Raw genomic sequence first — 27,557 nt, forward strand, 5'->3', positions numbered from 1 at the left:
CTGCGGCGTATGGTTGTGTTCTTTCCTCTTAACCTGAGTCTGCTGGGCATTGCCAAATTCAGGACCTAGACAGAGTTCTGTGCTGGCTAACGCTGGCAGCTAGACGAGCTGCAGGGTGCTGTGGCTGGGTGGGTCTGGGCCAGACTTCGCCTGCCCCAGGGAGAGAGACACAGCCACCTGCTCCATGACGGGCAGCAGCAGGAGAGCCACGAGGGAGCCCCAGGTCTGGTTCCTACTCCAAAGAACCTCATGACTTGCTGGAGGCTCTCCTCTGTGGAGGAGGGCTCTGTCATGACCCGGTGCCCTGTGCACACGGCCGCCATCTTTGTCCTCTCCCTTGCAAGTTGTCACCTTGGTGCTGTGAGCACCAGCTTTCCCTAGGAGCTTCCAGGAGCAGGTGCTCTTCCCAGTTAGAGGCAGGAGTGGGAATCCGGAGCCACTGTTCTCACCCTCAGATTATCCGCCTTTTCCTCTGGGACTCTCTTGGCCTTCCTGGGTGTGTGTATGTGTTGGGGGTGGGGATCTGTCACCCTCAGGGGAATATGTTTTGCATGTAGTTGTTGAACTTTGATTCGGTGACTCATGCTGAGACGCAAAACTTCTTTTCGAGTTCTCCTCTCTCCTCCCACATCTGATTGCTTTTTTTCCTTTCCTTTTTTTTTTTCTGAAAAAAAAAAGAGCTGAACTACCTTTGTAGCAGAACATGACTTCTTACACAGGAAGTGGAGCGTTGGCATGCAGCAGCTTCTAGCAGTAGTGTGGACCAGACCCTCTGTCCACCCCTGACTCCAGGGACCCCTGGAGGCTCAGTCCCTCACTGGCCGGAGAGCATCAGTGTGAAAGCTACAGGCAGCTGGGCCAGCGTCCATTGTGAGAGCCGAGGGACACACCCTGCTGGTGAGTGCAGGTGACCTGACCATCAGTCAACGTGGCAGGCACTGTGCAGACTTCAGCCAAGGGGGCGGGAAGAGAGAGTCTAGAATCTCAGGATCGGACAAGGGCAAGGTTGGAGAGCAGACCTTGGGTCAATATTTTCCTGAGCAATATGACTTTTCACACCTGAAATTATTTTAAGTTCTCAAATTCAAAAACCAAGGTAAGCATCTTTAATTTCCTTTAAGAACAATCCTTGCTCGATTTTAGCAAAGATTTTATGGGGAAAAGATGAAGCTCTTCTGTGTAAGTAGATTGTAAGTATTTTAATAAAGCCCTTGGGGGTGGGGGGCACTAATGGGGATTGAACCCAGGTGTGTGCTTACCACTGAGTATTATCCATGGTCCTGTTTAAAAAAAAACTTTTTTTTTTTTTTTTTTTGGATCAGCAAGCCTTTTTTTATTCGGTATTCAGTGAGGAGTCAATCTGTAGAACCCTGGTGTGGCTCATTTTCAGGGCAGAAAATGGCCCTGTTTTTAAAATTTTGAGACAGTGTCTCTTTAAGTTGCTGAGGCTGGCCTTGAACTTGAGATCCTCCTGCCTCAGTCTCCCAGGTCTCTGGAATTACAGGCATGTCCCACTGTGTCCAGCAAGCCCTGTTAACAGATATTTTAATGTTATGAAATCAGAAGGAGAACTCATTTTACCCTGTATCCATGACAGCATTCTCTGGTCTGGAACTTGGTTTCTAGGCATCTAGTTTTCTGGGAGAAGGTAGTTCAGCTTTTCTGGAAGAAAACTAAATCAGGAAGTTTTGGCAATGGCCCCAAACATTATTCTTCTCGAAGGGGGCTCTGTAGGCTTCGTGTAGGTACTGAAGAAATTGAAGTAAGTCTTAATTTGATTGAGGTGAAGATATTAGAAATCTCAGCTGAGCCATTAGAAATCTCAGTTTTGCCCGACCCCTCCCCCTGCCCCAATTATGGACTTTTTTCCCAGGCCCAAAACTTGCCACCTGACTAGGTCAGGATGTAGAATGGAGTAGATGTGCTCTGGGATGTGGATCAGGGCTGTAAACACCTGTATGTACGGCTCTACGTAACCTATAGCCATACAGAAGAGCAGGGGACTGGTTTTGAGGAGAGAATGAAAGACCAGGCAGCACAGACGTGTTCGCAGCAGCAAGATCCACAACAGCCCAGAGACACCCAGTGGATCGTTATTCAGCCTCTGGAAGGAAGGACTTTCTGATACATGCTACAACATGGATGAACCTCAAAGAAACTACCAAGTGAAATAAACCATGACAAAAGCACAAGTGCTTTATGACTGCACTCGTGGAATCTAAAGTGGTCATATGCATTGAGACAGTCCAGTGGTGGTTGCTAGACCTGGTGGGCAGGGAAATGGGGAAGTACTGTTTAAGGGGTACAGAGTTGTTTTTTTTAAATTATTATTATTATTTTAGTTGTCAGTGGACCTTTATTTTTTATGTATTATTTATATGCGGTGCTGAGAGTCAAAACCAGAGCTTCACGCATGCTAGGCAAGCGCACTACCACTGAACCATAACACCAGCCCCTGAGTTTGGTTTTGCAAGACGAAGCGTTCTGGAAGGTGGTGATAGTTGCCCGACTAGTTGTACTTAATGCTGCAGATCTGTACATTTAAAAAATTGGTTAGAGTGGTAAATTTTGTGTTTTGGTATATTTTATCACAATTTTTGAAAAATTAAGAAAAAAAAAAAAAAAAAAAAAACCAGTAAAAACACCAGTCCTGTGGGCTGCAATCCTTGCCTGACTCTGACTTCCTCAAAATTGAACTGACAACTCAGCTGAGGGACTGGAGATCTGAGCCGAACCCCCGAACTTCTGCCTGGACTCTGCAGAGCTGTGGGCACGCCGACTTGGAAGACTTCTGGCGGTCCTAATGTCATGGATTGCGGAGTGGCAGCGAGGACCAGGCAGGGAGCAGCGGAGTGCGCTTATTTGAGGCCCTGCACCGAGGCCTCAGGCGGCCGCTGGGGGGCGCCCTCTGGACTGGGCGTTGGCCGTCTCGGACGGGTCTCTCCCATTGGCTAGCGGTGGGCCCCCGGCTGTCACCAAAGCCTCTCTTTCCCTCTGTTTCCTCAACTGCAACCTGAGGAATGAGGTAGCACATTCCGCCCCAGGAAGGCTGGGATTTCCATCTGCAATACAGAAGGCGGCGCCTTACAATGGTGAAGGGCTTGCACACGTGCGTTGCTGGGTCTCTGCTACCTTATCCACGGTTTCCTCCTCTTCCAGTCAGTCACACTGGAATCCCCAACCCAGGTTTGCTGATTGTGGAAGAAACAGATCTGATCTGACTCCCTTGTTCCACCTGTGAAGCCCCCCTCCTCCCTTCCCTTGGCTGTTCTGTTAGGCGGCTCTGACCCTGGGTTCCAGACCATGCCCAGGGTGTGGTCACCTTGACTGGCCACAAGGAGGAAAGCCTTGGGATGCTGACTGTTGGGCCAGCTTGTGAGGCAACTTTGAAGATTGTGTTACTAATCTGTGCCGTTTGTGACTTCCAGTCAAGATTGAGGAAGGAAACGAGATAAAGTTGTTCAGACTTTCAGGTCCTAAAAATAGAAAGACCAAGCAAGCAACTGGTGTGTGGGAGCTCAAGGACCTTTGCATCCGAAGGGAAGGTGGTCACCCAAAGGCCGAGGGAGGCTCCTGAGAACAGCCCTGACCCTGGTTCTTCCCTTATTAGAAGACATTTTTTGTAAAAGAAAAGGAAGTTGATTTTAAAGTTGCAGGGTGTGTGTGGGGGGGTGATCTCTGAGGTAGGTGAATTCTTTCTGTTAATTTTGTGTGACATGTCTGGACCCATGCATAATCTTTTGACAGTCCTCAGAAAAGGAGTCTTGGGTGGTAACTTCGGGGCTCCGTGGAAAACTGGACCAGGGCCTTGTGTGGTCACTGTACCTGCCTACCCAGGTAAAGACCACATCTTTTCATGTTAGAATGGTTGATAGTTTTGTCACATCTGAATGAAGAATTACAAAATAAACAGACTCATAGCTGTTCCTTTGTGATCAAAGAAAAGTCACCTGGGCAATTGGATTCTTGTTTTCCATTTTCTTGAATAAGATGCAGCCTCCATTCTGAGCACTTTTCGAAGTGACATGCTATTTTGGAGATCTACTGATTGTCAGGCTCTGCCGTTTACTAGCTATAGAACCTGTCCTCTGCTCCACCCTGAGCCTCTGTTTCCTCATCTGTGTAAGGAGAATACACATCTACTCTGTCTCGCCATAGGAGTGGGTTTAGCCAGGTGGAAGGGCCCATGTTCTGGGCAGGGGAAGGAGCCTGAATAAAGGCCTTTCAGGTCACTGCGTGACCCCTGGTGTGAAGCTGGTTTGTAAGTTTGGATAAGAATCCTCTTCCTGCCTGGAGTTTGGTTCAAAGCTGGACCCCAGCCTAAGCGGGCAATGGTTTGGAAAGAAGTGGTCGCTAGTCACAGAGAGATGACAAGGCTGGACCAGAGGCCTGTGGCCAAGAGGTAGGAGGTAGATGAGACCCAAGGCCATGACTCCCATGCAGAAGAGCTTTGGCCTGCTGCACAGGATGGAGGCACATGGAAGTGTCTGAGCGGTGGGCTGGCAGAGGTGGGGTGGGGCCGAGCAGGAGCACCATCAGGAGGCCCCCCCCGGAGGCCCTGGAGTGATGGCACTGCCCTTCTATGACTTGGAAAAGCCAGCGATTCCCTTTGTTACCTGGTCCTCTGAGGAGCCTGTCCTGGCCATCAATGGAAGATAAGTCATTTCTCACCTGTATTTTGAAATGCACATTTTTTTTTTTTTTTTTTTTTGTGGTGCTGAGGATTGAACCCAGGACCTTGTGCGTTCAAGGCAAGCACTCTACCAACTGAGCTGTAGCTCCAGCCCTTGAATCCACATTTTTGTAATCAAAAGAACTGTCCTTATTTTATGATTTACAGCTTATTGTTTACATTTTTGGGGTCTGTTTTTCCTGAGTAGATTGTGAACAAGTTGAAGCTGGATTGTGTCTTGTTTTGTTTTTATGGAGCTGGGCCCCGGCACAGTGCTGGTGGAGAGTAGCTGATCGATCAAGGTTTGTTCCAGGAAGAAGTGAGTGGACTCTGGGCGGTGCAGAGTGAGCACCAAGGGAGGCTGGTTATGGGAAATGCCCAGGAAACAGAATTAATGACCCATCGGATGTAGACCTGAGGGAGAGAGAGGAGTCACAGGACTTCCGGATGTTTTCTTTGGGCCTCTGAAGGATGCTGTTCAATCAGATTGGGAACCTAAGGGGAACAGTATGTTTGAGGAGAGAAGACAACTCCAGTTTTGGTGATTTATTAAAGAAAAATCTAGTAAACCCCTTAGATATACAAGGTATCATGCCAGGAGCTGGTGACTCAGAGGTCAGAACACCAGAGTCCTTCAGTCTCTTGAGAAATAGGTACATGAGGATTTGATGTGTGATAGCAAAGGTCATGTGCTGTGGTAGGTGAGGTGACCAGGGTCATATTTGCACGTCCCTTCTGAGTGATGTGTGAACTGAATCTTGATGTTTGCAAAACTGGAAAGAGTATGTGCATGAGAACATTCTGGAATACTTCAGAAGCAAGGAGAGACTCATTGTGGCTCTAGAGAAGGGGCCAGGTGGGCCATTGGTGACCATCACCTAGACAAGGTCAGAGCATACAGCCGGCTCAGGAATTTAGTGTCCTTGCAGTCATCAAGGGCGGGGGGGGGGGGGAGGGGGGGAGGACACCGTGAGCAGGGGCTGCTGTGGCCAGATTTGTGTCAGACATGCTGGCTCCCAGCCAGCCACAGGCTGGTGGGTGAGGAAGGAACCAAGGAGGCTGCAGAGCAAGGCTGGGGGAGGCGAGTCGTGGGGGAAGGGACTGAGAGAGAGGTCCTGATGAAGCTGGGGACACACTGGACTTCTTGCCTGGGACTGAGGAGGATGGACACCTATTTCCAGGATTCCCACATGGAACCACATATGTGGAAATGTCCGTGGGAACAGTCTGTATTTTTTTTTTTTTTTTTTTTTGTGGTACTGGGGAATCAAACTCAGGGCCTTGTGCTTGCAAGGCAAGCACTCTACTAGCTGAGCTATCTCCCCAGCCCAACAGTCTGTATTTAAGAAGAAACTTTTATTTTCAGAACCCTTTGTACTCTTAGATGACTGAGGACCCCAACGAGCTTTTCCTTATGAAGATTATACCTATGGGGCTGGGTTGTAGCTCAGTGGCAGAATGCTTACCACGCATGTGTGAGGCACTGGGTTCCATCCTCAGCACCACATAAGAACAAATAAATAAAGATATTGTGTCCATCTACAACTAAAAAATATTTTTAAAAGATTACATCTGTCTATAGAAAATGTACTTTATTAGAATCTAATTTTTTAATGTTTATTTTTAAATAGCAATAAATCAATTACATTAAATGACATGCATTTATGAGAAATACTCTATTTTCCAAAACAAACAAACAAAAATTAATAAGAAGAGTGGCCCTGATTTATTTTATTTATTTATTTATGTTTTGTTTCCTCTGAGGCGCCGGGGATTCGAACCGCAGCCTTTGCGCTTGCTAGGCGAGGGCTCTCCAAAACAAGCTATTTCTTCAGCTCCTATTTTATTTTTTGCAAGTTTCTTTAATATCCTTTTTAATAGACCACAGCTGAGGTCTCATATCTGCTTCTTCATTTAAACTGCTGCGATAGCACATAGCAGGTGGTCTCTGGAAGGTCCATTGTACACTCTCAAGAGGATGAGAATGAAATAAACAAATTATATCTTAGCATTATTATGAGAGTAGTTTTTACCTCTCAAACTTGCTGAAAATGGCTCGTGCTCTCCCCAGCTTCCCTGGAGAGCCACTGACGTAGACACTTAGCAAATGCCTGTTGAGTGACAGCGTCTGAGTCCACCGCACTTTGTTTGAGCAGCATGCTGCTTGGATTTGTAACTGTGTGTGTGCCTGCTGCCGCGGGAGCCAGATGTGAAGTCGAGGGACCCCTTGGAAGATAGGGGCTGCTGGAGGGCCTGGGCAGGACCCCACACTGATGGCAGGAACAGAGAAAGAGCTGGAAACACACAGGAGAAGAAGCAGGCCAAGTAACACAACCTGGCGGAGCTGAGAGTTTCAAGTTGGGGGAAGTTCATAATTTCAAAAATTTAAAACGACAAGTTGGGGAGCGGTCCCTAGTGTCAGCAGTGCAGGAAGGTCGTAAGGCAGACTGTGAAGATTCTGATGGATTTACGGTTAGAAGGGACTGGTGACCTTGGGGGACAGGCTCCGTGTTTCAGCAGTGGCGCCCGGCGTCAGTGGCCAAGCGGGGTGGGAGGCGAGAGGGTGGGGGCTGCCTAGACGGTTGGCTGTGAAATGCCCTTCCTCTGCCAGACCCTGACACTGTTAGCTGTGCTCCGATCCCCGCACCACAGAGAGGCCTGCAGAGGACACAGTTGAGGTGGGGGCCTACCACAGAGGCATGACTGCTGCCAAGGACTCAGATCAGAGACAGCACCTAAAGGCGAGGAGCCTGAAATGTGGAGAAGAGGAAGGGTGGAGAGAGGACGCGAAAATACCTTCGACGTGCAGGATTGCATGTAATGGCAAAAAACTGAGGGCACCTTGAATTTCCATTGTTTGATTTATGGTTAAACGCTGGAGAGCACCATTCATTCTTTCATTCATTCATCAACAGCTATGCACTGGGATTCAGCTATGCCAGGCACTGGGGCACTGTTCTGGGTGCTGGAAATACAGTGGTCAGCAGAACCTGGTCAGTCAGGTAACCTGGCTGGGAAGATTCCAAAATGTTTTTTTTTTTTTTTTTTTTTTTTTTTGTGGTACAGGGGATTGACCCAGGGCCTTGTGCATGCAAGGCAAGTACTCTACCAACTGAGCTATATCCCCAGCCCCCAAAATGCATTTTTGATAAGAAAAACACATTGCTTTTATATATAGTATGGTGTCATTTATGTACAAAGCAAGCAAAACCATTCTAAACCATACTAGATCATATGTGTGACCTGGTAATATGCAGGCCGGTGCAGAGAAAGTGCTGGAGAGATGGGAACAGATTGCTGGCAGGAGAGGCACCAGGGACGTGCTATGTGCCTGGTTCTTTATACTTTGACATTGTTCAAATTGTTCACAACAAATTTGCTTTTGGGGTTATGTCTGTATTTCTAAATGTTTTTTGAAAGGTGTAAGATGTAGGTCTTTGAGGTAGAAAAGACAGACTGAGTCTGTCTGGAGCGGTCCTATTGGTTTAGTCATCTCTCTTCCGACATCTGTAGGGTGCAGCCCATCCCTGCACCACCCCTCAGGTGTGGGCAAGGGAGGGATGCCTGGAGGGGAAGTGTCAAATATGGGTTATGAATTTCTATCTTCAAAGTTCAGTGTGGTCTGAATTCAAGTTTGTGCCAAAGCACATAGGTGGGTGGAAGCATTGCCTTTCTGGAAGGAGAACTTTCCAGAGGGCATTTCTCCCTGTGTAAACCCCGGAGCCTGTGTTCATCTGCCATAACAAAGCGCCAGGGACTGGGCAGAAACCATGGAAATCCACTGTCCCAGATCCTGGTGGCTTCTCCTGAGGCCTGTCTCTGTGACCCACAGATGACCGCCTTTCTCCCTACTTCTTTATGTGGTCGTCGCTTTGTGTGTGTGTGTGTGTCCAAATTTCCTCTTGCAAGGACACAGTCATTGGATGAGGCCCACCCTAACAACCTCAGTGTAAAGGCCCTGTCTCCAAATGCAGACCATTCCTGTCTCCAAATGCGCTGAGGCCCAGAGGCTAAGGGCTTCGTGCGGGTTTGGGTGGAAACCCGTAGCAGAGCCTCGGAAACATCTCCTTGGCCTGTCCTGACTTTCGGGTGCCCTGCTCAGCCCCTGCCGCCCTGGGGTCTGGTCACTGTTCTCTGCATAGGTGCGCTGGGGTGAAGGCCACAGAGAACGCATAGTAAAAGCAGTGTGATTGTATCTGTGCCTCCCCAAACCACATGGAGCAACTGAAAATCCCCACAGGGACCAGGCTCGACATGATTTCCTGACAGATAAGACCGGGAGGGAGAGAGCAGATACACAACTTGCCCTCGGTCACCTGGGATCCTGGCTGCCAGACTGCCCGGAAAATACCTGATGGGCGCTTTTTCTCTTTTTAGCTCATGCCTGTGGGACTCGGCCAGGAGGAAGTCGGGGGCAGGACCTACGCCAGGTGCTGGCTGGCACAGTATGGAGCGCCCGGGCAAGATGGAGTTCTTCCAGAAGTTGGGCTACAGCCGGGAGGACGTGGTCAGGGTGCTGGGCAAGCTGGGAGATGGTGCCCTGGTCAACGATGTGCTGCAGGAACTGATCCAGACAGGCAGCCGCCCTGGGGCCCAGCAGAGCCCTGCCAGCAGCACTGGGCCCCTGCTCATTCCCCGGGGCTCCTGCGGAGTCCCAGACTCTGCCCAGCGGAGCTTGAGGCCGGCCCTAGAAGACTGCGGAGACTCGGCCAGTTCCCTGCGTCCCATAGTGATCGACGGCAGCAATGTGGCGATGAGGTAGATCTCCTGATTTCCTTCATCCTGCAGCTGGGGGCAAGGGGAGAGACCTGTTCTCAGGAGCCCTGAGAACCATCCCTTCTCTCTGGTTTAGTCCAAAGAGCTTCAGAGCCAATGGTTTGGGCTTTGAATCTCTGTCCCACCTCTTGAATAGCTATGTGGCCTTCAGTATGTCACTGAACCTCCCTGAGCCTCACTTTGTCCCTCTGTAATGTTGGAATTAACCCTTTCTAGGGATGTTGTGAGGATCGAAGCTGATGTAAGTTTCAACAACTATTATAATGCTCACCCAGAGGAGCTGCTTCTTTTGGGGAAGGTAGTGGGTAATGGGGAGGACCTGGCGTCAGGTGTTGACAGATGTGGCTTTTTCTCTGAACTGTGTCCCTAACCAGTTGCGTGACTTTGGGAAAGCAAAACTACTCGGTTCCCCTTCTGCAAAAGAGGTCCATAGATGTCTCTTCTGTTGGAGACTCAGATGGGAAGAAGCCCCTGACCGGCTGCAGCTCCCTTGCTAGGTTTGACAGAGGGTCTGTCTGTGATCCTCCCCTCCGCCTTGTGCTGCAGAGGCCGCGTGCCTGTTTGTGTCTTGGCATCTTCCTGTGTTTCAGGAATGCGAGCATCATGCCCCACGTGGTTATGGTGCCGGCTTGGCTGAGCTCCCCTGCCAGGGTCTGCAGCCTCCTGCACTCTGAGCTGGCGAGGAGGGGCACTGCCCAAACAAATGGATTCTTCTACCACTCGGCTTAGTTACAGGCAGGCAAAGGGCAGAGTCATAGGAAATTGTTCACTCATGGCTGTAAATATATGCACTTCCCTTTTTAAAAGCCGTTACCGGTGGAAGCTTGGAAAAGCAATTATCAGCAGCTCCAAATGTGTCAGGTATCCCCAAGGGCTCCCTGGGGATTTGAGTTCACTTTGGACTTGGCATTGCAGGACATGATTTTGAAATGTTTCACCCAACACAACCCAGCCTCAGGAATTGTCCCTACACACCCTGCATGGTGAGTACCAAGTGTGTACTCTGTTTTTAGACAGCTGGGTCTCCCTGAGCTTAATTATATTAGCAGGTGATGGAGCCCCACCATCCCCTAGGACCTAGGAGCTGGTCCACCAGGTCACTTTCATGTTCTAACTTACATCCCTTGCAAGCACCAGACAGTGGAGTTTGTGAAATCCTGCTGGATTTAAGATTTCTGGGTTGTTATAGCCATTTTAGAATCCAGCAGGTTCTAATGGTTCTCAAAAGTGTGGGAGAGATGTAAGAGGAAGCCTGGTCTCTGAATGAGCTGAGGAAAGCTCCTTTCTCTCTGAGCATTAATAGAAAGATGTGTGTGTGTGTGTGTGTGTGTGTGTGTGTGTGTGTGTGTGTGTTACTGGGAACGGAACCCAGAGGTTCGTGCATACGAGGCAAGCACTCTATCACTGAGCTACATCCCCAACCCTGTTTTTAAAAACCTTTATTTTGAGACAGGGTCTCACTAAGTTGCCTAGTTTGTCCTTGAACTTGTGATCCTCCTGCCTCAGCCTCCCAAGTAGCTGGTATTTCAGGTGTGCACCACCATGCCCTGCTAAGAGGGTTTTGGTTATAAGACGGTATTGCATAAATCAGAAGATTATTTGAGTCTACAGCTCCGAGTCAAAACTGCAGAATAGCTGTGGGGAAAACAGACTACTTCAAGGACCACGGGCATTCTCCTTGGGGACCAGAGAAGAATTCTAGTGTTCTGATACTGTGGCAGTGGAGGGTTTTCTTTTGACGGGAGTCTCTGTTGCTGCCTGGAATTCAAACTCAAACTACGCTTCTGTTTGCACATGACCATGAAGTGTCCTGGGTAAATCCACTTGTTCTCATCACCTCCAGCCTCTCACTCTCACAACCGTAATTAGTTTGCCCTCTTATGCTCAATCTGTGTGGGATATAAATGGAAACCATTATTCAGATGCACTGCAAAGAATGTGTCAGAGCCTGAATGTTTTCACACACCTGGGGGTCTACAAAACACCTCCATTACTCAGTATGTCTTCCCTTTGTAGGCTCATCACACATGCACACACAACACATCACACACACACACACACACACGTGCCTACACACCCATAAACATCTCTTCCCCCTGCACCCTGGGTCCCCATAGTTAGGAAAAAGGAAATTACACAACCACTTGGTCGGGGAACTGAATTTGTTCCCTTGAAAGGCAAGTTCTGGGAGGCAGTGGGGTCCAAGGTTGCACTCGGTTCCCTGCCCATTCTGCTACTGTGACGTCTCTGGTGTCCTGCAATGGGGGTTTCACAGGAGCCAGGTCCACAGGCCACGTGAGGAAAGAGCAGCTCTCACTTTTCAGCTACCAGTTGTGAGAGTCCCTGACTTTCTTGGGTCCCGTTCACACAGTTACACAATTAAGAGCTGGATAATAAAGAGGTTGGCTTTTTCATCTCCAACATGCTAAGATTCAAGGTGATTATTTATGTGTAGTAGAAAGATATAAGTGAAATTTTCTTATAAAGGGATTTCTCTTTTTCTTTAGAGGTTCAGAGAAAGTTAATAACTTTTCCAAGGTCCCAGAGCAGTAAGTGCCAGCTTTGAATTTTGTACTGTTTCCGATGCCACCCATCACCTCCAGTGGATCGATCCCCATCTGGCCACCCCTGACCCTGGGCCTTCGTCCTGGGGCCAGAGCCTGCCTGTGCTGATCAGAGCCCTGCCCAAGCAGGATGAGCCCCGGACCTGACAGCTGCAGAGGGAGGCAGGAGGTCCCCACTCCCCTCACCAGGGGCCTGCATAGAGCCTGGGATCTACTCCTGCTGCTGCCAAGGCTGGGGATCTGCAGGTGACATGCGTGTGTGCCTCAGTGACTCTGATGGACTAGCGCCCCAGAGACATTCCCAAGTACGATTCCTGTACCTTCAAGATCTAAGTATGTGTGTGTGTGTGTGTGTGTGTGTGTGTGTGTGTGTGAGAGAGAGAGAGAGAGAGAGAGAGAGAGAGAGAGAGAGAGAGTTCTCTATGTCAGCCTGGGTCATTCTGCTGAATAACTAAGTCACTAGACACCTGGCTTTAAGAAAAATCTGCAGCAACTTTTTAAAGAGGTGGCTTTCCTTGAAAGCCTTTTAGAAGCTGCATCTTGGTACATGGAAGAACATAGATTCTTGGTAGCCACAGGTGCAGCATTTCTTAGTGGGGGTTGGGCGTGACAAACTCACAAGGGCTCCAGCTGTTTACATACTGTAGGCAAATCAAGAAACAGCGGGATTTGGAAGTGTGGAGCTTGGAGAGAAGCCGCCTGGTAACTTCACCTCTTCTTCCTGCCCCAGAGAAGGGTTCCATTTGAGCATGTCTTGACTTTTTGTTTTGGTTGTTATTTAATCTTTAAACTCAGAACACCTGGAGGAAGGAATCATTCGGTGAAGAGAGTTCAGGCTGAAATGGCAACTGTCTTCATCTTGCCCTTTCTGAGAGTCAGACTTGCTTCTGAGTCCCTGAATCTGCTGTTAACGTTAGCCTTGGGTCCTGTCTAAATCTGCACCTAGTTCTCCTCTTACGATGAGGTCAGCCGCTGCTCACCCTCTCTTTCCCCTGACTTGATCTGGCAGAGATCTACTGGTGAGAAGGTTTGGCAGGTTGGTAATTTTTTTACTCCAAATAAGAAAGGGAGTGGAAATAGTGGTGTCCTTTTACATCTCAGACCTCCCAAGGGACTGTTGTTCAAGTTTTCCTTTCTTCTCTCCCCGTAACCTTGGTTCCCATGGGGACCAAGGGGCTTGCTGTTTGGCAAGCCCCTAAATTCCACAGGGACAAGGATGCAGGGGTGTACAGTTAGTTTCTGTAAATGACAACACCCTATCTGCAGCTGCCCCAGGCACAATTGTAATGTAGGAGAAATCTGCCTAACTCACCACCCTACTTCCCCTTTCATTTTCTCTAAGGCCTCTGGGCAGGCTGCCTGAGAAGCTGGTTCCTGGTGCTTGTTCATAACCCCACGAAGGGTCCTCCCCTCCCCCTGCAGTAGCATTTTAACTGCAGGTCACTTTTGCTCCAAAGGAGCTCGCTGACCTCTGGGCTGACATTACAGCAGACAGCCAGGTACATTTCTTTGTTTCCATTTCCTCAAGGGTAAAATGGGGGTGCAGGTCACTTCCTCAAAGGCTCGTAATAGGTAAATGAGATGAATGTGCCAAGTGACCTGGCAGACAGGCCAGTCATAGCCTTGTTGAGGAAGATGCTCACGGATCCACACGGAGGCCGTGAGGGAGTGTGGGGGAACGGAAGCCTTTGGCTTATGTGCTTCCCAGTGGATGCTGGGCGTGGGCCCAGAGTGCCTGTCAGTGCCTCTCAGCTGACTGGGAACTCGCCAGGGCTCCTTTCCCTCCCTCTCCCTCACCACTGAACGTCCTCCCTGCCCCCCACTAATCATGCACCCATTGAAAGTGTCAGGGAGTAAGAGTTGGCTTTTGAGTGGTTAAAACGATATGTGAAGAGCCCTGGGAAAGAGATCAGTTAGCACATAATTTTTAAAAAATCAGTGTGGTAGTGACACTTTTCCTTTGGAATTAATGGAACAGACTGCTGCAGTTGACAGGGCGTCAGCCGTTGCCCACAGTACGGCCATGTGCTTGGAAAAGCACCACTTTTCCGGTGACAGACACACTCTCTTCCCCAGATCTTCGGTAGGGGAAGGGCCAGTCTAACATGTATCCTCGTCTGCACGGGGGCGTGTCTGTGCTTCCCCTCCCTCCCCATGCTCTTTCCTCGAATGGCCTCTGGGGGCTTTGAGACCAGCTGCTGGCAGCAAGAGGGGGTCTTGACCCTCACCGGGCACTGCTGCGAGGGTGGCTAGAGGAAGGTGGGCGTGTCATTGGTCCCATGCAGGCTTTCTGTGAGCCATACTGGCTCCTGGTAGGTGCCTGTTGGTCACCCCTGGGATTCTGATACCCCGCCAGGCTGAGGACTGCAGGGCGCCTCGGGAGTTGCTTTGGGATCACCTAATGGCTACTTTCCTCCAAGGCAGCCCTGCAGAAACTGGGATTCCTGAGGGGTTTGAAGCCTGCCAGTCTGCTGGAAAATACGGAGCTTCACCTGCATTTCCACATCTCCCTTCTCCCGGGCTCAGCGGGGAGGAGCAGGGGCGCAGGGCTGAGGGGCCGTGTGAATGGCCTCCTTCTCCCCAGTTCCTTCCACTCTGTGCTTCTGCTGGGGCAGGAGGGACTAGCGCTCCACCTCCTCTTCCTTTTTCCACGGATATCCCCTCAGCATTTTCTGTCTTCTGTTTGCACAATCTTCCTGGGCAGACTCGATGGCCAGAGGGATCTTCTCCAAAGCCAGGGCGCCCAGAGCAGGCAGTGCAGCTGGCTTCCTCCCACGTGAGAGGGCTGAAGGAAGCTGACGGCTCTCTTCCAGCTTCGGAGGGCCTGCCTCGCAGCACTGCCGATCAGTGCTTCCAGAGTCTTCCCTCTGCTCTTGCTTTACACACTTGTGACGGTCCTGAACCCACCTCCACCCCCCGAGAAACCTGTAGCAAAGGTCTCACACACACAGGAAAGCACGGCGAGGGAAACTTGGTGTAGCCCACCCAGAAGTGGGCTGGCTGCTTCTGGCCAGGACCTCAGGACCTCGGCTCTCGAGGACCCAGCCACCTATCCCTGCCTCTGTCTCCCCTTTGCTCACTCCACATGCTCTCTTCTGTCCCTGGAGCATGCCATGTCCCACCTGCTTTGGCGTCTTTCAAGTAAACTGTTCCTTTTTCCGGGGCTTCTCCTTCTCCAGCTGCTGACAAGCCTGGTTTTTTTTTTTTTTTTTTTTTTTTTCCCTCAGTCCCTGGTCTACCCAACAAATTTGAATTATCTCTTACCAATTGCCAGGCACGTGGCCAGGTACTGGAAACTCAGTGGTGAGCAAGGTGGGGGGGCTGTGGTGTAGAGCAGAGGGAGGCCCAGTTACCCCAGGCTGAGGGCTGACGTTCTTAAATGCCAGGGAGCAGTGGCTTGGCACTGCCAATGCTTGGAATAGGGGGTCAGCAGACACTCTCCTGAGGAACTGAAGAAGCAGCTAAGAGCTGGTGCAGGGGCATCTTAGGTCCCAGGGAGGAGGAGACAGGAAGCAGGAAGCTTGAGACCAGCCTAAGAAACACAGGAATACCCAGTCTCTAAGTAAATAAATAAATAAATAAATAAATAAGAGATCTGAAGGAAGAGGAAGAGTGAACAGTCTGAGAGGGAAGGAATAGCTGGTACCAAGGTCCTGTGGCTAGTCCAGTTGATTTTGCCTTCTTGATATCTCATATACACCCACTTGTCTCCCTGTCCAGCAAAACACCACTGACCCCCATTGGCTAAGTTCGATGGATGCCTTTAGGCTTCACCGGTCCCTAGGGGAGCATTCCACTGCCTTCTGCCCCTGGCTTCTGTGATGCGACACCCATCTGGGTTTCTTCTTCCTCTGATAGACCCATTCTGTCTCTGGTGCAGGATTTGTTCTCCCCTCAGCTACTGCATCTCAGAGTCCCCCGGGGCCAGCCTGGGCCTCTCGCTTCCTCTCTGGCAGTCAGATCGTTCAGTCCACACTGCGGCTTCGATGACTGTTTAAACACGGTTGACCTGTCACTGTAATCACGGGGGCCTCTGAACCCTCCCTGATTACTGAGCATTTCCATGTAGGGGTCACAAAGCCTGCTCTGAGCAGCTGTCCAAAACCGAACCTCTAAGTGATCTTTCCCTCTCAGAACTCCTGTGCCAGTGAACACACACCATCCACTTACATGGCGGATCTGGAGGCAGCCTCCGTGCCTTCCGGTCTCTGCCACATCCAGTTGGAAATGGAGCTCCACCCTCCGGATGCCTCTAAAGTTCACCTGCTTTCTCCCTCATCCACCACCAGCACCTTAGTCCAAGTCACTGTCGATCTTTACTTGGATGGCCTCAACCGCTTCTCAGATGGTACCCCACACCCGCTCTTGCTCCTTCCAGTTCAATGCCTGACTGATCTTTGAGAAACGTCCATGGAATCATGCCACTTTATCACTTCACATCCGCTTCCCATCTAAAATCCTTCCAGGGCTCCTCCTGCCTCTTAGACCCACAAGTCCCTGCCTGTTCCCACACCACTCTTTCCTTACTGCCTCATCAATGTCTTGGTGGCATTGATGGGTACCATTATTGGGAAAGCCAATAATGCATATATAACCATCTCAGGGTGAGAGTTTTTCTGTGGATGGCTCTTCTCCTCCATTTTATGTGGATCCTTTTTAGTTTAGCTAAAGAGCTGATCTGATCCATTAATCCTTAGAATATTTCCCCCTTGGAGCAAGAATGTATGTATGTGTCACCAACTTTCTGGATCTAATTAAAGGCTATAGTTTATGCAGAGAATGCGCTATCTTTAAAATTCAGATTTGCCTGCTTCCCTCTTGGGTATGAGCTTGGATCCAGAATGTTCCAGGGGAAGTCACTCCTAGGAATGCTCTCTGTGCCTCCTCAGCTTTCTTTGTCTTCCCATTGTAGCCATGGAAATAAAGAAGCCTTCTCTTGTCGAGGAATCCAGCTGGCTGTGGACTGGTTCAGGGACAGAGGACACACCTACATCAAGGTTTTTGTCCCATCCTGGAGGAAAGAGCCATCACGATCTGACACCCCTATCAGAGGTATGCTGGGGCAGGTATACTCCTGAGGCACTGTGTGCTCTTCTGTGGTCTAGTGATGTCAGTCTGCCTCCCTGCACTCAAAGCTCCATGCAGTTGTTTAGCACCTAGCCCTACCACCTAGCACCCCGCATATATAGACTCTCTCTCTCTATATATATATAGTTGGTTCTCAAACAATAGCTGTTGAACAGATAAATGAAAAGGACTCTATCTTTTACTGAGAATGATTAAGTTCCCCAAATATGTGTCACAACTTTAGCGCTCTGAAGAAAGACTGGCTCTGCATCCCATCCCTCGTAGTTTGTAGGATCTGAAAGAGGCTTTCCTTCTGTAGGTAATGTTCATTACTTACTCAATACCTCGGCCAGGCTCTTTATTAAAAAATAAATAAATAAAAAAATAAATGGAAATTGAGATCCGGGAAATTGTTTAGTTTTAATTCTCAAATAAGCTAGGAATATTTTAAGCTACAAATAATAGAACACGGTGGTTTAAACAAGCAGGGTGGTGTTGTTGTTTAGCTCTCATAACAGGAAGAATCTGAGGCACCGTCGGCATCTGCTCATAGTGACGCAGAGGGCTGGCCTCTTGGTCATTTTGGAAGGGTTCCTTGACTATTCCCATCTTTTAGCAAAGGTTATTTTTTGTCTTCCGTTTGTTTTTTAATTCTGTTAATGATTACCAGTTGCTGCTGTGTCTCTATTAACCTCTCTTTGTTTGGTAAATAAAATATTGTTCTTGTTCTATGGATGCAGTATCTTCTTGAATATTTCTATAAACTTATAAAAACTTTTTTAAAAAGTTCTCATAATTTCCACAAATGCTATCTAAAATTTTTCTGGGGTTGGCTTTTTTTCTTTTTTTTGGTACCAGAGATTTCACCCAGGGGTGCCTTCTCACTGAGCCCTTTTTAATATTTCATTTTGAGACAGGGTCTCGCTGAGTTGCTTAAGACCTACTAAGTTGCTGAGGCTGGCTTTGAACTTGTGATCCTCCTGCCTCAGCCTCCCGAGCCTCTGGGATGAGTTTTCTCCTAGATTGGGATGGTGCAGGGCTGATATTGGTGCTGACTGGTAGGTTCCACATCTGCATGTCTTGTATGGAGCAGGCAGGCAGTAGGACACCTCTGCCTGTCACATATTCCAATGACAAAATGATGAGGGTTCTAGTCTAGCAGGTCAAAATGATGAGAAGCATACTCCTTGCTAGTTGTGCTTCAATTTTTTTTTTTTTTTTTATGGCAATAGGGTTAGGTAGTGAGAGCAGGTCCCTGTGCAGCTGCCCGTGAGCAGCCCTCCCACTGGCCATCCTGCCTCAGTCCGATGGCTACCCACTCCACTGCCTAGAGTATTTTGCAGCTTCACAGGGAAAATGACTCCCATGTCTACTTCAGTCTTCTGCACATTCTGGGCTGTGGTTCCCTCCAGGTAGTAAGGTTAGCATGGTCCTCCCTGCTTTCTGTCTTCCTAAAATTTGTCCAAAGCCTGGGTTTGCTGCTGTCTCCAAGCCCACTTTGAATGTGATTATGGATCTCTCCTTTTTAACTGTCATTTCAATGGGATTTATGAGAAGAAGGGAGGTATACATACTTGTGTTCCATTCTCCATCATGAATTGGTTACCCAAAGAATTCTTTATGGTCTGAACAAGGACACTAGTAGGTTTAAGCCATTCAGTTAGTGCGATATTGAAATATAATATAGGTAAAGAATGGAAAATTATTTTGGAGTAGGGAAGGAATTTTTAATAAGCTACAATAGGAGCAATTCTATAGGAGAAGGATAAATAAATCTGACTACATAATAAAAACTTCTGTTCATTAAGAGCAACATGAAAGAAGAAAAAGAAGGAAGGAAGGAAGGGTAAATTTCAAACTGGGGCATCTATGAAGAACTTTTCCAAATGAATGAGACAAGGACAATGAACCAATAAAAAGATGAGCTAAGGAAGAATAAGGCTTTTGCAGAAGAGAAAACATAAATGGCCAACAAACAGACAAAAGGTGCTCAATCTCCTTAGTATCCAGAGAAATAAAACCACCATAAGAGGCTGTTTTATACCTCAGCAAGTTAGGGAAATTCTTAGAGACATACCCTGGAGAGTTCCTTGGACTTCTGCTCCAGAGACTTACACAAAAACTAATAGCAGTGAACATACTGACCGTGGGACCAAACCTCATAAACACAGTGGTCAATGAAGACACTTGCTGGGCAAGGGCAATGTGTACGATGGTCCACTTTGCCACCACATTGAAAATGGTCCTGGTACATAAGCATTTCTAAACATAAAAGCAAAGGACTTAAAAGCACTGAGTTCCAGAACTTGGGCCATCTCAGGGGGATGGAGAGGGCTGCTAACTGGGAGGGGCAGCAGGGACTTCCCAAGCAGGACTCACCTTCTACTTCTCAATGTCCACGGTATTCTTTTTATTACTGTACTTTGTCCTGTAAATGCACTATCTACCTTTTCCAAGTCTGGAAATCATGTCATATTGGAAAGTACTTAAACTCGAGGGAAGAAAAATATATAAAGAATATGCTAATACTCTTCTAAGTTTCAAATAACTATTATATGTGGCAGGGATTTTCTCTGCATGCCTCCAAAGGCAAATCTAAGACCAAACATTAGACACCCTGGAAGGCAAACTTTGATCCCATAGGAAAGATATCAGAATATCTGCACCAGCTGATGCACGTCCATCTCCTTCCTAGTTTTGGCAAGAACTCTCCCACACCTGAGCTTATTCAGGCTACTCACAAGCACTGTGAGAAAGGTAAAGGAGACGTTATTGCATTCATTTTATGAAGGTACCACCTGACATCAGAGAGGGATTAAGACTGGAGCTCAGCCCAGAATCCTATGCGTTCTTAATCTGGGACTCTTCTATTACATTCCCGAGTCACTCAGAGATGTCGGTTGCGGGATGCTCCAGCTCAACAGTGGCCAAGAAGACTCTTGAGTGGTAGGGAAGATGGATCTGTGGTTACCACTGAAGGACCCACGTAGACGCCTTCCAGGTGGAGGCCAGGCTGCTGGTCATTGCCAAGGCTTCGCCAGGTTCCACTTATAACGGGAACACCTCTCTCCAGAAGACCTCGGTATCTGCTATAGTCGGGACAATGTGACTTGTAACTCAAAACGACAGGGCTCAGGCTGAAATCTTCCTTCTGAAGGGGTTCTCCCTTGTTGGTACCATTCTCTGGACTCCGTCATGACATGAGCAGAACCCCAGCTAAGAGCCCCCTTAACCTTGGGCTACTGGTAAATTCAGTGAAATTTAATGGAAGAAAAGATATTAGGGAATGGGAGGGGTGCCTGGTGTTTTTTCCCCTTTCCCTGAAAACCTTGGCCTCCATCTACCCAACTGGGACTTGGGGGAGGCAGGAGCGGCTCAGGGAGGTCCCTGGGCTCGGGGTGTCCTTCCCCAAAGCCCTGACGTGCAGTCTCTGCGTGCGCCTGCAGAGCAGCACGTGCTGGAGGACCTGGAGCGGCAGGCGGTGCTGGTGTACACCCCGTCCCGCAAGGTGAACGGCAAGCGCGTGGTCTGCTACGACGACCGCTACATCGTGAAGGTGGCCTACGAGAAGGACGGCATCATCGTCTCCAACGACAACTACCGCGACCTGCAGAGCGAGAACCCTGAGTGGAAGTGGTTTATCGAGCAGAGGCTGCTCATGTTCTCCTTCGTCAATGATAGGTACGGGGCCGGGGGTCCGGGATTCCGGGGGGCCTAGGGCGAGGCAGACAGCCCCGCCCATGCCCAGGCAAAGCGGGCTCTGGGCGGTGGGCGCACCCAAGCCTGCAGACACAGCCAGCCCGGGCTCACCCACTCGCCACCCCAGGCTGCATCATCGCCTTTGTCTCTCTGGGTGTCCTCTCTCTTAGGCCCCATTCTTTCCCACAGGCAGTTCCCAGGGTCACATCTAGTGGAGTCACTGCAAAGCTGTCTATGCTTAGGCCCCGCCCCCAAACGGTTTTTTGTGTTAGGATTTAATCCTTCAAGTAAGTTTTGGAATAGCCACCATGGGGAAAATTTGAACTTTGTTATATTTCCTCTCACTTATTTAAAAAAATTTTTTTTTTAAATTTTTGAATTACATATGGGAATGTGTAACAGATCTTTTATTTGGGCTGTAAAAATCTTAACCTGCCAGGAACTGCCAGTCCCACACCTCTTGGTTGAAGCAGTCAGGAGAACCCCCTGGTTTGCCTAACCCCTAGATTGGTCCTCTGAGTTAGGCCAGCCTGGGACCAACCTACTACTGCTGAGGGAAGGGAGAGGGCATCAGGCTCGCAAGGCACAAATCAGAAAGCCCTTGGCCCAAGCAAAGGTGGGGAGGACCTGATGACTTGTCCTCTGCCAGGGCAGGCACTGGGGCCTGGCACAGCAGCCTGGCCTGGGCGTGAGGCAGTGCGGTGCAGAGCGTGCCAGGCTCACGCTCGCACTGCAGCTTCTGTTCCAGGCGCCGACAGCTCAGCTCCCATGCTGGGCTCTTCCAGAACGTGTAGGGCAGGGACTGTATCTGTTTACCTGCCACGTCCTCAGCCTGCCCGTCATATAAGGGGCACATGGTAACTGGTGGTACTGGAGCCGACTGAGTGTGTGAGTGCCTGGGTGAGCCAATGAGTGACCCTGGCTCCAGGAAGGGAGGAGGAGGGGAGAGGACGGCACTGGCCACACAGCGCCTCAGGGAGGCAGTGTGGTGTGGTGGAGGCCCTGCCTTGCCAGGTGGTGTGGCATGGGAATCAGTCACCTCCCTGAGGTGACTGTTCTTCACCTTGAAAAGGGATTAGTAGGAGTACCTGTGATCCCTAGAGAGAACTGTGCCCCAGACGTGGTGGCAGGTACTCCCAGGTCAGACCAGACCAGGATGTTGTCCTCCGCCACCTGCTTCTGCAGCATAGGAGGTGGAGCTGCTTTCCTGACCCCAGGGCAGGTGTTCAGCTGCAGCCACCCACAGTATCCCCTTTGTCACTTCCAGATGCACAAGGCCAGTGGTTCTCCCTGTCCAGTATTGGCCTAGAGGAATCTGGCAAGTCTGGCAACTGTAGGTTCCAGAAATCCTCACTGAGGGCTGGTGGGTCATGGCTGCTGCTGGCCTGGAGACAGCCAGGGACCCAGGTCAAGTCCTTCTGATGCACTGGCCTCTGCTAAGGGGCAGCCAGAAGGCAGGGCCTGCCTGCCCGCCTATGATCGAGGGCACTCACCCTGGTGCCCTGGGCACGTCCACAGGGCCCTCTTGGCACAGCTCCTGCTCCTGAGGGAGCAGGAGGGGAAGCCTTTGGGAACTTTTAATAACCGCAGTGGGCGGCTCCCTAGATTCTTGGTCAAGACCCAATTCTGAGTAGCCGGCTGTGTAGCTGGGAGCTGAGCCACAGAGGCTGCACTAAGCCAGGAATCGCCCAGCTCTCTGCAGGGTGGGACCTCAGCATGACTCTCTGACTTTGTGGGGGATTGGGGGGCAGACGGTGACCCATGAAAACAGCTCCTCTACAACTTAGAATCCTTTGTATGGCCTCTCCTGGGAACAGAAGCATCCACTGAAAAAGGTGTGTATCACTGAATGGGATTCTTCCTTCTGAGGAATTTTGTTTTCCCCTTTGAGACCTAAGCATGCTGAGCGTGCATTCCCTCTCTTGTCAGGACTCCATGCCAGGGAGGAGGAGGGGCAGGCAGGGGAAACGGTGTCAGAAAAATACTGTGCAGAGTATGGCAGCCCCAGCAGCTGAGACCAAGCCCAGAGCCCCAAGGGTGTGCAGAGGACAGGCCTTCCGTGCTGAGGCACCGTGCGCAGCGGGCTCTGAATCCGCATCTTGGTCCATTCACTGCTGGTGTTTCAGACTCTGCAGGGCTGACCCTTGGCCTGCGATGCCCCCAGCTGTGACTGGCGTGGCGTGAGACACACTGGAGGAAGAGGCCCAAACTTCAGTTGCTTGTACAACTCCGAAATCTTCCAGGAGCTCTTAGCCCCACAGAGGTTCCTCATCTTGTATCAGGACAACAGGAAGCTGGGGTGGCCCTGGAGCAATTATGCCTCAATTTTCCTGGATAAAAATTGTTGTTAAAATACAGATCCCTTAACAATTTTAGAATCTGATTAAGCAGGTGTGGAGTAAGTCATAGACTGAATCTTAAACAAGTTGCTGGTTGATTCTGACCCTGCTGGCTTGCACCACATTTGGAGGAACTTCAGGGAGAGGTCCGGTGGTGCTGTGCTCTGCATGGGCTCAGTAAAGGAAAGGGTGTGCTTTTTAAGGTGCTATGACAACCCCCTGTGTGGACGGATGGCCTATGACATCTGGTGTTTTCTGGGTGACTCCCACCCCCATAGAAATACCAGTGGTGAGTCCCACTGTGGTCTTGCAGTTGCCCCTCTGTGCTTATTTTCTAGATTCATGCCTCCTGATGACCCTCTGGGCCGCCGTGGACCCACCCTGAGTAACTTCCTGAGCAGGAAGCCGAGGCCCCCAGAGCCATCCTGGCAGCACTGCCCCTATGGTGTGTAGCTCTCTGGGCCTCTTGGGCCCTTTTCAGGGCCTGGTGTGGGGTAGCTCAGGAGCAGTCAAAAGTCCTGGCTTGACAGCAGTCTGGGTTCCAGCTCAAGTTCCATCCTTAATCAGCTGTGTGACCCTGAAGAGACAACTTAACTTCTCTGGACTGCTATTTCCTGGATGAGCAGATATCCTAGATGCATTTCCTGGAAATGTCTGAGGGCTGGATGTAGGACTCAGACACAGGGCCAGGCTGTGTGTGAGAAGCAGGGAGGCAGGATGCACCAGCTCCAGTTCTGTCTTTCCATCTGGTCCACTCACACCTCATGTCCTCTTCCTGCACCTTGGTTTCCCCAGGCCATTATACCCCTTATCCCGGAAGTCAAGGACTTTATCCCAGACGACCTTCTAGCAAGCTCTTTAACCTGTTTTGGCAAGTTATTCAATAACTCTAAGTCTTGGTTTTGTGCTTCCAGGAGTCTAATAAGACCTTGGATAGCGCTCAGAGTCTTTTCTTGCTAGAATTAAGGTAACCATGCTTCAGGCTGGCCCATCCTCCCTCTTTCACCCTCTAAAATACCTGGGCTTAGATGATCAGTTTTTGTCCGTTTGACCACCTCTGTTAGAACAGCGTGTAGGGAGAGGACAGTGGTTACTACAAGGGAAGTGGACAGTGGCGGACACCCAAGCAGCACTGGAAAAGCAGTCTGACACCACGAGGCACCCACTCCCCCGCATCCTCAAGGTCGGCCCTGTCCACAGGGTCTCTAGGGAAGTACAGGCTGAAGGTCATCAGATCCAGAAATTTGGTCTCAGACGGGGGTCAGAGGGAGTTCCCGGGTGGATGCTCACTCTGCAGACCTTGGGGGTTATTGTGTCCAGGGCACCACCGCCCTCGCTTCAGAACCCTTCCCACTTCAGTCACCAGTCCAGATCGTCAGGCCCTTCTGGGGGGCGTAGGAGGCAGAGTTCGAGGGTCCTGGGGGCCTTCCTGGGCAATCTCCATGGAGAGAAGCCAGGGGCCGGCACTGGCGGGACCGCACAGCTTCTCGCCCCGGGTTTCACCCTGCGTCCTCTCTGCCCTGCCCCTCCAGGCAAGAAATGCACCTACGGCATCAAGTGCAAGTTCTACCACCCTGAGAGGCCCCACCACACGCAGCTGGCTGTGGCCGATGAGCTCCGCGCCAAGACGCGGGCCTGGCCTGGCGGGGGCGCCGAGGAGCCGCGGCCACCGAGCGCCCGGGGCGGCCCCGCAGCTGCCGGGCTGATTTCCGCGGAACCCGGCGCGCAACGCCACCAGCCGGCGCCGCAGGCCGCGGACCTGGCCGCCCTGCGAGCGAGCTTCTCCAGGCTGGCCTTCAGCGACGACCCCGCCTGCGGCTGCGCGCTCCCGCCTCGCGGGCCTGACTGGGTGTCCGCCGGCGGCCCGGCGCCCGGGCCCTCGTCCTCGCGGGCGGGCATCTTTGCCACCCCCGGGCCTACGTGCCCCGGGGCGCTGGCGGCGGGCCCGCGCAGCCCCGCTGGACCGCAGAGGCCGTTCTCCCCGGGCGACCTCTCGTCGCCGCAAGTTCAGCCTGGGGGCGGACATGGGCGCGGGGACCTGCACGGTGACCTGCTTCCCCAGCACAGACCGCCAGACGACCCGTGGGCCCGCCGGGCCGGATCCGACCACTTTCTGGGTGTCTCGGTCTGGGCGGAGTCGTCTTGGGGCGACGGCGCCTTTGGAGGAAATTTGGGGTCTACTCCCAGGGCGGTTGACGGCGAGGTGGACGCCCGCGCCAGGGTTCGCAGTGCGCTCTGCAGCGTCTTCCCTCCAGACCAGGTGGACAGCGTGTTGGCATCATTTCCCGCCCTCTCCGACTTGGCCAGGATCATCGTTGTCATGCAGCGATCCCAAAGGGCTGGCGCGCCACTGGGAAACCCCTAAGGGACCTATCCACGGCATGGAATGGCCCAGTCTTGCCTTGCAGCTTGGACTGTGGACCGACAGTTGCCAGCCTGGGCCTGAGTCAGCCCCTTCGCCTGCCAAATGGTCAAGAGAGCCTGCTTCCTGCTCCTCAGTTGTGTGTGCCCCATGGTGGCACTTGGTGACTGTCACTGAGGTCTGGGCCTGCTGTGTGGAGGGAGTGATTTCTGATGTGCTTCCAATACTGCAGGTTCTGCAGCTCCAAGGCTTTGTCCAAAACAAAGGCTATTTTTGTTTGTTTTGGATACTGGGCGTTGAACCCAGGGCTTTCCACCACTGAGCTTCACCCCCAGCCCTTTTTAAAATGTTGAGATTGAGTTTTGTTAAACTGCCTAGGATGGAACCTGTGAGCCTTGGCTCAGCCTCTGGAGTTGCTGAGATTACAGGACTGCGGCTCCACACCAAGCTCTAAAAAGAGCTGTGTTCGTGCCTAGCCATAAGTGGCATCCACAGGCGGGTCACCACACACACACACGCACAACAGAACGGGAACTATCGGAGCAGAGTGCGTGTGATCAGACTGCATATCAACTCGTGTTAATGTGTAAACTTAACTTGGGTCATGGTCAAAAGTTTCAATGAGACCGGGAAAGGATCTTGAATTCATTGCATCAAGAAATGTTTGAAATATATAGTCAGGTGGCCAGAGGAAGTTCTGGTATCTGGAAGTTTGCTATTGCTAACCTCACTCACAAGGGGAACCCAGCCTTGTGTGACTGTGCTGGGTAAGGGTGTTAGAGGTGTATTTGATCCTGAGGGTCTGCTTATAGGGCCTTCACCCACTTTCTGCACACATATCACACCACCCAAGCATCACACAGAAATATAGCACATCACACACATACACGCACGCGTGTGCACGTATGCATACATACACTTCTTCACTCAGGGTTTCACTTCTATTTTTTTAAAAGTCATCCATCGTGGTAGTTTCCAGAACAAGCCCTTCTAAGCCACACTTACAATAAACTGGTGACCAAGAGTCACGATTTTTTTTTTTTTTTCTCTGAAGCCTCCAGGTGAGTCAGTGGAGGGCTGGAGGTATAGAACCACCTCCCACTTGTGTTGCTTCTGCAGGCTGCTACTGCTCTAGGGCTCCGGGAGAAGAGGCCCACCCATTAAGGAGAGATAAGAAAGGGACAATGCTGCCAGAGCTTGGACCCCTGCATCCTCAGGGGCCCTGGCATTTCCAGGTGGCACCCACCCATTCTGGTTACAGTGGCAGCTCTCCAGGTTGGGGCTTGTGGGTTCATTTGCAGACTTGGTAACTCAGCCATCCAGAGAGAGCTGAGGCACCCACCAATGGAAACCCAGTCCCCAACACCTGCAAGTTCCTGCTGTCGGGCAAATGCACTGGGAAACTCTTTCCAGTAGATTTCTAGGTTATTACAAGGCCTCTCATCTGTGGGAAATACTGACCATGAAGACATAGCAATGCGACGCTTTCCTGTGACTTCTTCCTCTTTTTAAGTTCAGGGAGCTTGAGGCAGGAGAACTGCAAGTTTGAAGCATCTGGGGCAACTTAGCTAGATCCTGTCTCAGAATGAATTTTTAAAATGGGTTAGGGATGTAGTTCAATAGTAGGGCCCTTGCCTAGCAGGCATAATGCCTGTGGTTCGATCCCTAGTACCGCAAAAAGCAAATAAACAAGGGAAATAAACAAAAAATCATTCTCAGCATGGTTTTAGCAAGATCTGTCCCCCACCTCCTTTTCTCAAGGTGGACACTGTACCCACTGCGTTGCCTTATCCTGTATCAATCAGATTTTCCTCATGATGGACAAGACACGCTCTTGATTAGGGCTGCTTTTTGTTTCCCTGGCTCTTGATGCGGAATCAGTGCATTGCTAATTTACAGTTGGAAATGTTTAAGTTGCTTCCTATGAGGACATGTTTGAGTTTTAGTAAGCTGTAAAGCTATTTTCCTTGGTCTGCTGTGATTAAGACAAGTACAAAAGAAAAAAAAGAAAAAAAACCAAGAAGAAACAGCACATTTCAAGTGTAATCCCCTTTGGAAAATTTCCAAAGTCTTAGTAT

The 27,557-nt window shown here is 50.4% G+C and overlaps 1 protein-coding gene across 3 annotated transcripts; it reads left to right on the forward strand.

Moving 5' to 3' along the window:
* The first annotated feature begins 422 nt into the window (after positions 1 to 422).
* ZC3H12D (zinc finger CCCH-type containing 12D) lies at positions 423 to 27,557 on the forward strand. 3 transcript variants are annotated; one of them, XM_079146860.1, is made up of 7 exons: positions 423 to 496; positions 681 to 1,096; positions 9,050 to 9,430; positions 16,925 to 17,064; positions 20,526 to 20,760; positions 23,456 to 23,562; positions 24,650 to 27,557. In XM_079146860.1, the coding sequence occupies exons 3-7, from the start codon at positions 9,120 to 9,122 to the stop codon at positions 25,480 to 25,482; spliced, it is 1,626 nt and encodes a 541-aa protein (XP_079002986.1). In that variant the 5' UTR covers positions 423 to 496; positions 681 to 1,096; positions 9,050 to 9,119; the 3' UTR covers positions 25,483 to 27,557. The 3 variants fall into 3 exon arrangements, with proteins under 3 accessions (XP_079002986.1, XP_079002987.1, XP_079002988.1); XM_079146861.1 differs by lacking the exons at positions 423 to 496; positions 681 to 1,096; positions 9,050 to 9,430 and having other exon boundaries at positions 16,941 to 17,064; positions 19,775 to 20,760; XM_079146862.1 differs by lacking the exons at positions 423 to 496; positions 681 to 1,096; positions 9,050 to 9,430 and having other exon boundaries at positions 16,984 to 17,064; positions 19,963 to 20,760.

This window comes from Sciurus vulgaris (assembly GCF_902686455.1).
Source record: "Sciurus vulgaris genome assembly, chromosome: 7".
Lineage (NCBI taxonomy): Eukaryota > Metazoa > Chordata > Mammalia > Rodentia > Sciuridae > Sciurus > Sciurus vulgaris.

Bases quoted from the DNA above. Each gene is read 5' to 3' on its own strand.
- ZC3H12D (XM_079146860.1), top strand. From the start codon at position 9,120: ATGGAGCGCCCGGGCAAGATGGAGTTCTTCCAGAAGTTGGGCTACAGC. The intron at 17,065-20,525 runs GTATGCTGGGGC...GTGCGCCTGCAG, and splicing joins ATCTGACACCCCTATCAGAG to AGCAGCACGTGCTGGAGGAC. The intron at 20,761-23,455 runs GTACGGGGCCGG...CTTATTTTCTAG, and splicing joins TTCTCCTTCGTCAATGATAG to ATTCATGCCTCCTGATGACC.